Below are 11,917 nucleotides of genomic sequence, written 5' to 3' on the forward strand. Positions count from 1 at the left end.
GGAAGGAACGATAGACATACTCTAGTATAAGTCAGTCCCACTCCTCCTCTATTTCTGAGGGGTAAGAACTGAGGTACAAGAAGACAAACTTTGCCCAGAATCACACATCTCATTTTCTGACATTTAAGCACTACTAAAAACAATTATATACTTTTGATGTTGAACTTCATTTGGAAATTGTGATTTTTAAGGGTGTGATTCTTAAGACTAAATAATTGCTACACTTAAAGACTTGCAGAATTGGACCTGAAATACACAAAAGAGGTATGACCAGAATTTTTGTCCTCAGTTTCCCTTTTAGGAGAAAGAGGCTAAAACTATCTGATCATTAAAAATAAATAATCATTCTTTGAAGGATGCAAAATATTCTCAAGATGAAATATACCAGGATTTCTTCATATAATTTCAACAGAGACTAAGTAGTTTTCTGGCTGATTGCCCTCTTGTCTATTACAGTTAAGCAAGGGAAATAGAAAATACATGTTAGAATCCCATTGTGATTTTTTTCCTCAGTAGCAAAAAATCAACTGTGAAATAAAACAGACCTTTGTCATGCAATGTTCACTGATTAGATGGACTTCATAAAAACCGAGCTTTAGTTAAATCTGGTAGATTAACTCTTGTTTCATTGGCATTGATAGTCTTTGGGAATGTTGAATAAATGTACAAATAATGACATTTCCAGAAGTTTAACCATTGCATTTAATGCAAATTCTGTGTAAAGTTTAAGACTAATGTATTGACTTCATAGTTTTCAGATTTTAAAAGTCATATAGGAATAGTAATTACCAGCACATATCTCCCAGAAAGGTTAAAGACACTTGTATACACATGTAAAACCCATTTTGACTTGATGAACACTATTCTAATCCATGAAAATATTATGTCAAGTCATTTTGCACCTGATGAGGAAATTATACATGAATGGTAGTAAGTGTTAAAAAACACTTAAGATAAAGACCCAGTAAATCAATTTAAATGAAGAGTTTGAGAAGTAACATAGCAATCTAAAAATGTTAGTTACTTTTTTTTTAACCTAGCCAGTCACACTCACTTTACTTTATTTGAAATCTCTGATCTTGTCAGAGGATAATATCATAAAACTCAATTACATAATTCAACTGTCTTTAACTCCTCTTTCTCCAAAAACCACCCCACCTAAGGAGGGATGTAGCTTTTCTATCTTGACTTTTTTTCCTTCAGCAAATAAATAATAAGTGGGAAGAGCTTTCACCAGATAAAAATCATTTCATATAATGAAGCACTAAATTGTTTTGTCTTTCAATTTATTCAGACAGAAAGCAGCTCCGTTTCCCTCCAGCAAGTCCATGTATCATTTCATGGCTGGTATCTGCAGCCCACTCTAGATTTTTCTCGCTTTTAGCAGGTGCTGGGTAGCACTTTCTGGGCTATTTTACAAAATATCCAACATGGTTTAATTGTTAAAAAACAATTGGAATTGCTTCCTCCCCTACCTACTGCCTCTTCCAGTGTCCTTACCCTCATCATCCTTCCCTAAAACATGTCCCCAACATGCCTATTTACATGGCTCTCAGGCACCCGAGGTTCGCACATCCGTCACATACCAAGTCAGTTTCTAACAGTGTGAGGGTTGTTGGAACAGGGCAGTTTCCTTCCCCTGGAAGCTGAGTGTAGCCACATTTCTAGCAACACAGCGACTCTTGTATGCAAAGCTTAGACTATTGTCTCGTGGTCCCACCTGCCTTGACTCTGATTGATGTAACAACAGTATCTGTCATAGGGACTGTTCTGCTTGTAGGAGCAAACGATGATACTGTCCTGGGGCACAAAGAAGATGCTGTCCTCAGGCTCAGGGCACTCAGATCTGTCCCAGGCTGAGCACTTGGCATCCAAGGCACTGTAGGCTAAGGAACTGCCTGAGGGACAGTAGCCGTCCAGGTATCTGGATGTCTCCTCCTGATGCCCACTCTGGACCAGGCTCTGGCATTCTCCTTCTTCTGTGGGTGTGGGTATGGTGATGGAATGGGCCACAGGCACCTCGGTCTGCCCCTCGTGGGGAGGCTTCTCTCTGAGGTCTGCCTTCTTAGCCAGCTCATCTGAGCTTCCCTTGCCTGACTCCAGGTCTGAAGGGGTCCTCAGCAGTTCCACCACCTCCTTGTCCTTGGGCTTCCGGAAGCAGGGCAACTTGCGGACCCACAGCAGCTCATTTTCCGGCCACTTAGTGCATCCCTCAGTTTTCCTGGCCAGGGCAATGGCTGCAATGCCTGGCAGGCAGATAGCTGGCCCGATGGCCAGGAGGGGTATGTTTCCCAGAGTCTCTCCTTTCATCCCAGAGACGGTGAACATGAAGCCAAAGACCAGAAAGACACTGACCAGGGCCACCACCAGCCCAGTCCTTGGGTTAATGTCATCAGGCCGCATCTTTCATTCCATCCAGGTTGGGGGCTGCTTGTTGGCTAGGAAGCAGAGGTCCTCCCTTCTGTCAGAGGCAAAACCACAGTGGGTTAAGAAAAAAAAAGAAAAGAAAAGAAAAAGAAAACCCATCAATTTGCCACCCACCAACTGTCTATCTCTCATGCTCTTTGTCTCTCTCTACTTGTCTGTCAATCTCAGTCTCTGGGTCTCTATTTCTTCCTTTGTTTCTGTTGCGCTCGCTCGCTCGCTCTTGTCCTCTCTGTCTGTCTCTTACTCTTGCAGCTTCTATCTCTTTCGTATAAACATCCACCCACTGGGGTCACTGAGATACCTGAGGTTTCCTGCCGTCTCCCAGGAGCAGGGAAAGAAGCCAGTCTGAGTCTCCTTAGAAACCTCCACAACAGCTGTTCCCTCGGCTTTCTCCCTTGTTTCTGGAAGGAAAGCCTAGCTTTCCCCACTGATTCTGCATCCAGGAGGTGGGACGTGTGAGTGCGTCTCTCCCAACAGTGCCCGTCGGTCTCCAGAGCTCTGGGAATGGAGTGGCTGCACAGCCCGCGCCCGGCGCTGGCGGGAGGAAGGACTTAGTCTGGGAAAGAGGGAAAGCAGCGTGCGAGTCTGGCCTCGTTACATCACTTTCAGAGCAAGCTCAGAAACAAAGAAGGACGCGCGGGGGCGCGAGGGGTTCAGACCCCGGGGAGAGCCACCAGGGCAGAAGAGGTTGTCCGGGGTCCAGTCGGGGCGCTTGGAGCAGCTGGGGTTCGTTCCGCCGCTGCCCAGGAGGGCGGAGCAGGGCGACTGCAACCGCCTGCGTGCCTGGGGAGGGTCTGGGGGTGCGAGGCTGCCGCGGGGCCGGAGAGAGGAACTGTAGTCGGTTTGCCCACGGGGCAGCCTGGACTCCGAGTTCACTGTCAGAGGACCGGAGGTGTTAGCTGGAGATATCTCTCGGGGACCTGGACCTTTACTGAGTTACAAATCTAGGTGATCCAACCTGACTGATAGCAGCTCCCAGGAGGTTCTCCGACTGCCCGTCTCTCAACCTCGAGGTTCTCGGGGCTCAGCGGGCTGCACTTGCTCCAGGGTCCCGCTGCCCGTGGTTTGCCTTTGGTCCGCTCGCGGGGCGGCCGCGGCTTGCAAAAGCGCTCCAGCAGCAGCGCGGGCTGCGATGCCGGAGCCCACAGGACCCGCTCCCAGTCTGAGGCAGTGGTGAGGAGTGGGTGTCAGGTCTTGCTTGAGACTTCTGGGGAGTCACCAGAGCCTTTCCCCATGGTCTTCCAGCTCCGGACCCTGGTGGGGATGGTCTTGGAGCTGGGATCCTACTCCAACACTGCGGTGGTGCCAGCCAGGCTGTCTGGGTCAAAGAAGGGCTCTCTGACCCCGGATCCCTGTACTCGCGGGTCGCACCTGACATCTGGCTGGAGGAGAAGTAGGGGCCTTGACTGGGAAGGTCAGGCCGACCAGTCCGTCCTGCAGCTTCAGCTTGGGGGATTCTCTCCTCCCTTGCTGTAGCTGCCTGTCTTCTTCCCACTGCAGTGGGGGGGATGGATTCTTCTGGCCCCAGGAGCAAGACTGATTTGACTGTGATTCTTCAACAAGGATGTTCATTTAAGATAGATGGGGAATAGTACGGAAGAGAAAGGAGAGAGGTGTATAGTCTTCCATGTCAAGGCACTGCTGTGGAAAGAACTTTGAAAGAGCTTTGACATCCAGGCCTCCCCCTGCTTAAATAAGCTGTGTGTTCTTGGGCAAGTGACTTAACCTTTCTGAGAGTCAGTTGATTCATCTGCAAAACTAGGACAGTACTACCAAATATGTGGGGAAGCATCCTGAGGACTAAGAAAATGTAAAGCTCTTAGCACAACACTTGGTAAGTGGTCCTTATTCACAACGTGGTTGAAATATATATTTACATATTATGTCATAATCCATGTAAGGCACAAGCCAAATCATAAAGGGCCTAATGGTGGGGCTAAAGACCTTCAATTTTATCCACGAGGCAATGAGAACCATGGAAATATTTTTGGCAGGGATCAACACAAAAGAATTCCATTTTTGACATGGTGATAGCGATTAGAGGACAGGTTGCAGGGGTAAGTGTAGAAGCAGGGAGACCTTCTAGGAGGACAGTGCAGTCAGCAGGGCAGGTTTGTTAAGGGACTGAATAATGTGGAATTAGGGGTGGTTAGAAGAAAGTGAATTTGAAGCATAGTTAAGGGGAGAAACAGTCTTGGGTCAGAGGAAGTAAGACAGTAGTAGGTGTCAGGGCTGACTTCCATGTTTCTCACTTGTTCAGCTGAGTAGATCAGGAATCAAACTCCTAATTTTCCATATCATCTACTGTGTGTGTCTTTTGTACTCATGTTCACTCAATAGCTGCTGTCTCTGTGGATATAGAATCATTATTTTGGGAAAGAAAGGGGAAAAGTAAAGGGTAAAAGTGAGATGCCAGCTGTTTGACCATTTGTATCACTTTTTCTTGACAGCCTCATGAAGTAGATAGGCAGACATCTGCTTATGTCCATTGGCCAGAGAGATGTCATATGGGCCACCTGTAGATGTAAAGGAGCTTGGGAGATCAGTTTAATTTTTGGCCAGGTTTATTGCCGCTCTGAAAAACAATAAGGATTTCAGTAGCAAGGAAAAAGGGGAGAATTAATATTCATTAAGGAGGCAGCTTACAGTGTGTGCCACAGTTAATTGAACACATTTACCTTCCTGAAACCTGCTCTTGTCCTGCCTTTACTGACACCATTCTATCCCAGTTTCTCTCCTGTCCTCTCTTAGTGATCTCCTCTTTATTTTGTTTATTTTTAACAGAGCCCTTACATGTTGATCTTCTGCTGGCTTTCCTTTTGTTGCTCCCTTTTCCTGATTTCTTTTCCCACTTTATACTAGTTTTCAGCACGAAATGGATCGGATGACAACTCCTAAATTTATCTCATTAACTTTGTCCTTCTTCTTCAGTTTCAGATTTGTAATATCTAGCTGTCTGCTTGACATCTGTCTGTATGGCTCTCAACATGGCCCCAGCTGAGCTCTCTGAATTTCCTTCAGACTTGCTCTTTGTCATTTGACCCCAACTGAGAAGTTTGCTGTTCCTTTGTCTCCCTAACAACCTGCACCCTGTAAGTCACCCAAGATCATAGTCTTACCTCCTAAATCCCTTGATCTTTTCTTCTTCTACCTGTGGCCTGATGCAAATCACTTTACATCCCTGGGTTTTAATTTCCTGTGAAACAAAGACTTTGGATGAGGGGCTAGCTGAGGTTCATTTCAGCTTCATGCTTCTCTGACAGTCACATCTGCAGGATAGGACCGATGTCTTTGTTGTGGGGGTGCACTGACAATAGTACTGGAAACCGGTTGGATTTTACTTTTTTTATTTTTTATTTTAACATTTATTTATTTTTGAGAGACAGCACAAGCAGGGGAGGGGTGCGCGTGTGCACGCACACACACCCACACACCCACACACACACACAGAATCGAAGCAAGCTCTGGGCTTTGAGCTGTCAGCACAGAACCCGATGCCTGGCTCGAACCCCCAAACTGTGAGACCATGACCTGAGCTGAAAGTCAGATGCTTCACCAATTGAGCCACCCAGGTGCCCCACGAAGTTGGATTTTAAATAAGCAACATTATTGAACAGAGACCTCTGTTCACTTGTCTGAGCATATAATTCCATTCTGACTTTTAAGCCATGCAGTTCTTCTACTTAAGCATTAGATAAGAGCCATGCATAAAGCCACAGGAAACCTCAATTACTGTTAAATTATAAGCCTGATTCTCAAAGCAGTTCCTTCTTAGAGGTAGTTTCAGATAGTCTTTGAACAGCAGGTATGCTTGCCCAAGCCCAGCAGCAAAAGTGGGTGTGTGTGCGGGGTGGGGAGACATCACTGAGGGTCATAATAGTCAGAGCTGGAAACAGCATTCCTAGTATTTAATTCCTTGCCTGTACAGGCTGATTGGACTAGGATTATAAAACCTTAAGCAGTTCTTGTAATTCTGTAACCATATACAGCTGTGTACGAAAGCTTTTCATCAGAAAAGAAAGGAAAATCAGGTTGGAATGAGGCTTTGGCATGTGGGTGTTTGAGAAAGGCAGAACCTTTTATGTCTGAAATTATAGAAATCATGAGATGCTAGAATTTGAAGATACTTTATAAAAGATCTACTCTAACCTCCTGTATTGTACAGATGAAATCCAGAAAGGTTGCGTCCGTGCAGTATTACTTGAGTATTACGTGGTTGGCACTGTGCTGGGGATACAAGTCAAACAGGAAATGGTCTGTCTTTCTAGAACTCACATTCACAGAGCAAGATGGGTGTGTTAGCAGGACAGGGTAGATTATGCTGTGGCAACAGAAGACCTCCAGGCCTCCAGGGCTGTGTGCTCACACTGCATGTTTGTGCAGGGTCAGCTGCAGCCATGCTCCATGTTGTCTTTGCTCTGGGACCCAGGCTGATAAGGCAGCCTCCATTTGAGACATTCCCCGTTCATTGAATCCAGGCAGTTCAACTAGAGGCCTTGCGCCAGGCCTTCACTTTCGTGGATTCTCTCTTGGCTCCTCCAGCTATGCCCCTCCTTACAGACCAAAGCGATGTGCCCAACCTGCTCACCTTCCTGCCCTTTCTCGGTGGTGTGATAGGTACCCGGAAACCTAGAATTCCCTGCCCAAACAGTCCATATCTGCTTCCAGGGCTTGGGCACAGCTCTTTGCTAAGTCCATTCTCCCAAGGGTTGTGAGGGTGTGCACACCTCGGCCTGTGGGATAGCTAAGGGAGCACTGTGGTTTTGAGTGTGGATAAAGCTCTGGTATGCAAGATGGGAGGTCTAGACTCTGCCTGTCAGCCCTTTCATGGTTTAGAGTAAAACCAGGGCTGGGAAGAGAAAGGCAGCATTCACTTTATTTTTGCCTGGAGACGCACACAGGTTAGAAACAGGCCTGGTTGGAGGGTTTGGGGAAAGGATGGAGAAGTCCCAGCTGTTTAACAGGCTCCTAGCTGTGCGTAGAAAATAGACTTAAGGCAGGTCAAGAGCAGGGAGACCAGTTGGGATACTATTACAACTGACCAGGTGAGAGATGATAGTCACTTGGACCAGGGTAATAGCAGTGGATGTGGCAAGAAGTGGATCAGATTCTGGTTGTGTCTTAACCTAAGCTCACAGTATTTACTGATAGATTTGGGATGTGAGGGAAACTGAGTAATCAAGGATGAGTCCAAGACTTGAGATTTGAAGTAGGAAATCAAGAACTTGAATTTGGACATGTTAACCTGATATGTCAAAGTTGACAGATGTTGATAGAGTTGGTGTACAAGTCTGGATTTGGGGAGAGAAATCTGAGCTGGAGATAATGATTTCAGGAGCTGCTGGAATATGGCTACCGTCTGAAACCCTGGGACTAATGAGATAATTTAGGAATGAAGCTTTAATGGGTTTGAGAAGTCCAAGTACTAATTACTAAGGAATATCCACTTTTTGAGGGTGGGGAGGTGAGGAGGAACTAGCAAGAGACTATGAAGAATTGACCAGTGAGGAGAGAAAATGAAGAGATGTCCAATAAACTAAAAGAAGAAAGCATTTCAAGGAGGGGGCAATGACTGCATCAACTCTGTTGCTATGTCAGGTATGGAAAGGACTAAAAAGTAACCCCTGGACTTAGCAACCTGAAGGTCATTGGTGACCTTAAAACAACAGTTTTGGTGGAGAGGATGGGGTTGAAAGCTTGATTGAAATGAGCCCAGAGAGAATAGAAGAGGATTGGAGGAGAGCAGAGATAACTCAGGAGTTTTGTTGTTAAGGAGAATAGAGAAATGAGATGAGAGCCAGAGTGCTCATGTGAGATCAAGAGATAAACTTTTTATTTTATTTTTTAAAATGTTTATGTATTTAGTTTTGAGAGAGAGAGCAAGCAGGGAAGGGGCAGAGAGAGAGAGAGAGAGAGAGAGAGAGAGAGAGAGAGAGGGAGGGAGGGAGGGAGAGACAGGAGACAGAATCCCAAGCAGGCTCCATGCTGTCAGCCCAGAGTTCCGTGTGGGCCTTGAACTCACAAACAGCAAGATCATACCCTGAGCCAAAATCAAGAGTCAGATGCTTAACTGACTCAGCCACCCAGGTGCTGTGTTAAGGGAAAACTTTTTAACAGATGGGAGGTCTTTTAGCATTTTGCCTGTAGAGATGTAAGATGTAAATTTAAATGACCATTTATTATCCATTAGTTTTATACATATAAAAAATAATTCCAATACTAGGGGTGGTGTGCTTAGATGCACTTGCATATATTGATGGTGGGAATGTATTGGTAATAATTCTTTCTTTTTAAAGTTTATTTATTTATTTGAGACAGAGAAGTTCGAGTTGAGGAGAGGCAGCGAGAGAGTGAGAAAGACAATCCCAAGCAAGTTCTGCTCTATCATTGCAGAGCCTGAGGTAGGGCTCGAATTCACGAAACTATGAGATCATGACCTGAGCTGAAACCAAGAGTTCCATGCTTAACCAAATGAGCCACCCAGGCACTCCGATAACAATTCTTGAGTGGAAGAAATATGTCCAGATATGGCAAGAGCCTTATTAACAAAGCTCATATCTTTTACATAATCATTATATTGAAAAACATCAACAATTGGTGTGTATTGTTGGAGAGAATAGACCTAGGTACTATCTGAGTAAATTAATTGGCATTTACTTATCTCAAGGTGTATAAGGAAGTTCTCACAGCTTCACTAGGGGGCCCACAGTTGGGGATCGTAATGTCTGAGTAAGGGAGGGTCAGATCTGACTCTAGAAGCAAAAGAGTTTCTCTCTAGGTTTACCATATATACATAAGGCTTATTTTCATGAGTCAGAGCCAGACTTGCTAATACCCTGGCTTCATGTCTGCTGAGACTATCTGATGTGACAGCAGAGTACAGTTCATGAAGCATAAACAAAATCCTTATTAGTATCCTTGGACTCTACTCACCCACACAACTGGTGTGAGTGCTTTCTTGAATTCAGTGCTATGGAAACAGAATGGAGGCTACTTTGTGACAATCTCTGAAAGTCAAACAAATTAAGACTTTACACCAGCTGCATTGTCCAATACCATAGCTATTAGCCACAGGAGGCTAATTTTAAACTTAAAATTAATTAAAATGAAACTAAATTAAAAATACAGTTTCTTAGTTGTGCTGTCCACATTTTAGGTGCTCAGTAGTCATATGTGGTGATTGGCTACCATACCAGACAGTGCAAATATATAAAGCATTTCATCATCACAGAACATTCTATTGGATAGTGCTATAGGGCTTCCCATGATCTGTTTGGCTCAGACATTATGATTATAGCAGTCTTTCCTGTGGGAATAATCAGTGGTGCAAAAACTATTAATGTACACTAGTAGTAAAACACTGGGAATCTTTGAAATGTCCAATAACAGAGGAAAGGTTATGTACAGTATGGTGCATCCTTTGGAGGAAATATTGCACATTCAGTTGAGGGAATATTATTCATCTGTAAAATTATATTTTAAAGATTTTTTTAGTGACCCATGAAAATGGTCTCAACGAACCATGGACTGAAAGGGGAGGGGGGGAGGGGGTGATGGTCATGGTGGGGGGCACTTGTGGGGAGAAGCACTGGGTGTTATATGGAAACTAATTTGACAATAAACTATTATTAAAATAAAAGAAAATGGTCTCAACATAAGGCTAATGAAAAAAACTACTAATAAAAATTTTGTTAAAATAACTTGAAAAAATTCTGTGTTTAATAGGCTCCTGATTGCTAAAGAAAACAGAATAGAAAAAAAACCCAAAGGGAAATACTCTCAAAATATGAACAATGGCCATTTCTGGGTGGTGGAATATTATATAATAATTATTTTCTTTATATATTTATGAATTTTTCAAAATTTCTAATCTTATTTTATAATAAGAAGTAATTTTAAAAATAAAAGAACAGGGGCGCCTGGGTGGCTCAGTCGGTTGAGTGTCCAACTTCGGCTCAGGTCATGATCTCATGGTTTGTGGGTTCGAGCCCCACATCGGGCTCTGTGCTGACAGCTAGCTCAGAGCCTGGAGCCTGCTTCACATTCTGTACCTCCCTCTCTCTCTGACCCTCCCCTGCTCATGCTGTTTCTCTTTGTCTCTCAAAAATAAATAAAAAACATTTAAAAATTTTTTAAATTTATATAAAAAATAAATAAAAGAACAGTCTCTTACACATATCAAGCCCTCAGTAAATGGTTGTTGAATAAAAGATTCATGAAGACTTGAAAGACTAAGTGAACAAATTCAGATTTTCTTAACTTTATGTTTTCCCTAAATTAATCCCACCCCCTTCCTCACCCTAGCACTTCTTCGCAGAAGGGAAAAGGATACAGAGTAAATTGGGAACAGATGAAAATTGAAAGAAAGGAAATAGATTTTCATGTTGAATTGGGGTTGAACTTTGAAATTTCTTTCAAATATATGTTAATCACTTGGGATTTCTTTATTTTTATTTTTTATTATTTTTTATTTTTGGGGGGGGATTTCTTATGTCCCTGTTTTCAACCCAGAAAATAATAAATACACTATTTATCCCCCTTTTGACTTAAACATGGTTGCTTTGATGCCCCTGGTTAGAGGCTTGATTTTGCCCCACCCCCTACTCCTTGGCTGTAATTCTGACTCATTTATTTAACAAATATTTATTGAGAGCCTCTGACTTATCTGGTTGTGTTCACATTTTCTCTGTCCCTCCTCTCATCTCTTCTACCTCTTGGGAGGTAACTAAGACCTTTATTAAAAGCTGCATTTATACCTCTAACTTTATTTCACTGAGGACTTTCAGAGATGTAAAGTAGTTTCAATTGTTTTTCCATTGCTGAATTAACAGAGTTTTAAACACTCTGGCAGCTCATTAGTGTTATTTGGATTGTGCAGAACACAGTTTAAAGTACAAAGAGAGCCTAGAATTTTCACAAATCTTATGTTAAAAAATAAAGCTGGCGTAAATGAAAGTGTTAGATTAATGGTTCCAAAGATGAAAACCTTTTAGGTATCTGAGTGCTTCCAGCCAAATATCCATTTTCTCTGCAGGACTGAGCTTATTCAACAGCTTAGATCTTTCTCCATGTTGTCCTTCTTTTGATTCTGTACAGGGTCTTTGGTACGGGAATAAAGGATTAGAAAACGAATTGTTAGCAATCATGAAGAGCTGAGAGGAGAGAATTCTGATGTGGCTTGATCCCAAACTAAAGATTGATCTGGGTTTCTTATTCTCTTGTCCTCAGATTAAACACACTGTACTGACATGTCCAAATTTTTTTTTTAAATTTCTGTCCTTGACAGAATGTATTAAATAAGCAAACACCACCAACAAGCAAAACAAGTACTACAATGTAAAAACATTAAAAAAAAGACAACCCTCTCACATGCATAAATGAAAGATTGCACACAAAGAACTCACATCTTTTCAAGCTTCAATAGTAAATATTCTGCTACTATGTATTAAATACTGCATGGTTTGCCCAAGCTAAGATGAAACCACATCAT

At 43.1% G+C, this 11,917-nt stretch overlaps 1 protein-coding gene and 1 long non-coding RNA gene across 3 annotated transcripts in view; one reads left to right on the top strand and one right to left on the bottom strand.

The window, feature by feature from the left end:
* Positions 1-684: 684 nt before the first annotated feature.
* TMEM215 (transmembrane protein 215) lies at positions 685-2,923 on the bottom strand. The gene is made up of 2 exons (XM_029920453.1): positions 2,729-2,923; positions 685-2,461 (listed from the first exon to the last, which is right to left on the bottom strand). Exon 2 carries the CDS (start codon positions 2,401-2,403, stop codon positions 1,696-1,698), a length of 708 nt encoding a protein of 235 aa, XP_029776313.1. The 5' UTR covers positions 2,404-2,461; positions 2,729-2,923; the 3' UTR covers positions 685-1,695.
* A 1,435-nt stretch (positions 2,924-4,358) lies between these two features.
* Positions 4,359-11,917, top strand: part of LOC115276384 — a 49,788-nt gene continuing 42,229 nt past the window's right edge. The window contains exons 1-3 of one of the 2 annotated variants that reach the window (XR_003901909.1): positions 4,359-4,484; positions 5,359-5,519; positions 7,883-8,012. This is a non-coding gene — a long non-coding RNA (uncharacterized LOC115276384). Of the gene's footprint in view, positions 4,485-5,358; positions 5,520-7,882; positions 8,013-11,917 lie in introns of those variants that run through there. The other variant, XR_003901908.1, reaches the window with a different exon arrangement.

Source organism: Suricata suricatta, chromosome 13, assembly GCF_006229205.1.
Source record: "Suricata suricatta isolate VVHF042 chromosome 13, meerkat_22Aug2017_6uvM2_HiC, whole genome shotgun sequence".
In the NCBI taxonomy this organism is placed as follows: Eukaryota; Metazoa; Chordata; class Mammalia; order Carnivora; family Herpestidae; genus Suricata; species Suricata suricatta.

Excerpts from the sequence above, each read along its gene's own strand:
- TMEM215 (XM_029920453.1), bottom strand. The coding sequence starts at position 2,403 with ATGCGGCCTGATGACATTAACCCAAGGACTGGGCTGGTGGTGGCCCTG.